Source organism: Hipposideros armiger, unplaced genomic scaffold (assembly GCF_001890085.2).
Source record: "Hipposideros armiger isolate ML-2016 unplaced genomic scaffold, ASM189008v1 scaffold_2, whole genome shotgun sequence".
NCBI classification, from domain to species: domain Eukaryota; kingdom Metazoa; phylum Chordata; class Mammalia; order Chiroptera; family Hipposideridae; genus Hipposideros; species Hipposideros armiger.
In genome coordinates this window covers 3650384-3653272 of record NW_017731352.1, presented here as the reverse complement: position 1 = coordinate 3653272, position 2889 = coordinate 3650384, and the positions used below count along the sequence as shown (strand labels likewise).

The window sequence follows — 2889 nt, the reverse complement described above, 5'->3', positions numbered from 1 at the left end:
AATCTGTCTCCAAGAAAGCATCCTGTTACTTGTGATACTTTCGTCGGGTCAGAGGGAATTTGTTTCATCCCTGGGTTTCCAGTAAAGGGCCCTAAATTTGGTGTTTTATCTGTTTTTACCCATGTGGAAACCGCCGAGTCTAGTGTGTCATCGTTACTTTCGTTTGCACTTTGTTCACTGTCACTGTAACTCAGTAAAGGATGCACAATTTTGTTTTGCCTATTTCCAATAATGGAAGAGTCACTGTTATTTTCACTGTCACTATCAGCGTTGTCAGGAACATCAGATAATGTGTCCGCCAACAATTCTGAAATTGCATCTTCTGTAAGATAATTTTTCCCATAAGAACTACATCTTTCCGTCATGGGTGTAAAGTGATTGAAATCTGAATGCTGACTAAATGCAGAGCAGAGCAACAGAGGAAAATACAGAGCTGTTTGTTCTCTATATTTATCACAGATTACTAACTTCGAGTGAGGTCACGTTTCTGTAAACATTTGTCAGCAGGACCATTCAGAGAAAGGCTCCAAGTATTGTGTAGTTAAGTGTATAGTGTGTGGAAAGCAAGCGCATGTTAAAAACGCAGATTTGCTTCATTCATCTTGCACAGCTGTAATGTATAGATGCAAATCTGCGTCACCACTCCATAATACGTTAATCTAAAAATTTTTAAAGCTTTATAATTCTCTGTTGAATGAAAAGCTTTGTAATTAAAAGTAATCTTGGATTTAAATATGAGACCTGCAGGTTCTTTGAATGAAAAAGAAGAAGATGCCTTAAGTGAAGTACTGTTTGTTCATTAACTGCCAATTATTGACTGATTTTGGGCAAGTTACATAGTCTGTACTTTTGTTTCCTCAGTTGTAAAAACAGACAATTAATAGTTCCCTTATAGGGGCCGGCAGANCATTTATTTATTTAAAATGAAAATAACGTGTAAGCATGCTTATTATTTATTCAGAATGAAATTTTAATTTGCCACAAAGTAAAAACTATATGTTTATTACATAAATTCAGTATAAAAATCAACAGAAATTCAAAACAATCTGTGAGATCAGTTGTGCCCGACGGAGGGTTAAACAACAGTAAAATAATGAAAATCTTAAAAAGCAGTTAAACAGCAAAATGTTTTTAATCCTAGCATTGGCATAAACACTGATTTTGTATTTTAGAGATGCACTTAGTGATCTTGCATTACATTTCCTGAACAAAATGAAGATTATGGTGGTTAAGGATATTGAAAGAGAAGACATTGAATTCATTTGTAAGGTAAAATATTCCTAATATCTACATGTGTGACAATGACCAATAATCAAATGTCTTAATTTGTGGATTTGACTATTTTTCCCAGACAATTGGAACCAAACCAGTTGCTCATATTGACCAATTCACTGCCGACATGCTGGGATCAGCTGAGTTAGCTGAGGAGGTCAATTTAAGTGGTTCTGGGAAACTGCTCAAGGTAACAGGATTAGAATTAAGCTTTATTTGCCTGGGTTTTTTGTTTGTTTATTTTAACTCCAAATACCTAATTTGGAATTTGTTTACTAAAGATTACAGGCTGTACAAGCCCTGGAAAAACAGTTACAATTGTTGTTCGTGGATCTAACAAATTGGTGATTGAAGAAGCTGAGCGCTCCATTCATGATGCCCTGTGTGTCATTCGCTGTTTAGTGAAGAAGAGGTAATATAAATTACTCAGTAACATTTAGAATATCAAACTGCTATATTTTGACTATTTTTAAAAGTAAATTATTTAAAGTGGCTTTCTCTTGGATAAAATAAGCTAAAACTACGTTTTTGAATTTCAGAGCTCTTATTGCAGGAGGTGGTGCTCCAGAAATAGAGTTGGCCCTACGGTTAACTGAATATTCACGAACATTAAGTGGTATGGAATCCTACTGCGTTCGTGCTTTTGCAGATGCTATGGAAGTCATTCCATCTACACTAGCTGAAAATGCTGGCCTGAATCCCATTTCTACAGTAACAGAACTAAGAAACCGGCATGCCCAAGGGGAAAAAACTACAGGCATTAATGTCCGAAAGGTAATAATTTAATCTTTGATTATTACAGAAAATGTTGATTAACCCATTGAGGACGGGGCATTTAAATGGTTTAAATGCATGTTCCCGAGGTTTAAACCATTGAAATCAACTTTTATACTATGTTTCTTTAAAAATTTATAACAAATTTGCTAACTATTTTTGTGAACTGAAATTTTCAGGAAATACTCACCAAAGACCCTAGTAGTGCTTGAGGGTGTGATACCTCTGGAAACATTCCCCCTTGTGGAGTGGCATTAAGCAGAACTTGCACATGTACCAAGTTTCACTTCTTTTTTTGTGGGCTGCACCAACATGACACTTCCTAGCAGGATATTTTCTTTTACCCCGTTCACTTCCAACAATGTTCTCTAGTACGTGTTTGCGCATATCATCCAAAAGTCTCCCAGGGGGGTCCTCATGAGGCACACGAGAGGTTTGGGTTGATGTTCCTGGGCGTGCTGCATCTGTGTCTGTCTCCACCTTATCTGTAGCCCAGCCTTTTGCCACTTGTAGCAGAAATTCTTCATATCTCATTTTTGATGTAGGGTTTAGTTTTTAATAGATTCTAAAAGAATTGAAAAGTGCACAATTTATAAGCCAAAATGTAACTTTATTTGGCCACTTCACTGTTTTTCTCAAGAGAGAATAATAAGACAAGTACTGATCTGCCCTATCAACACCTTTCATGAACATATTATACTGTAAAATACAAATAGGTTTTTTCTATACTTCATTTCTCCATGGAATAGCAACCATTGTTGAATTGTGAATTGTGGAAATCATGCTGACAACACAAGTATCCCTCCAGGACTGAAGAGGAATTTCACCCTTTCTCCTAAATGT

General features: G+C 36.1%; 1 protein-coding gene across 1 annotated transcript in view; it reads left to right on the top strand.

Moving 5' to 3' along the window:
* The window catches only part of CCT4 (chaperonin containing TCP1 subunit 4), a 20802-nt gene that overhangs the window by 14637 nt on the left and 3276 nt on the right, over nt 1-2889 (top strand). Inside the window, 4 exon segments of the mRNA XM_019634333.1 lie at nt 1173-1269; nt 1352-1462; nt 1554-1684; nt 1812-2046. Of these exon segments, the coding sequence (XP_019489878.1) occupies nt 1173-1269; nt 1352-1462; nt 1554-1684; nt 1812-2046 (574 nt within the window).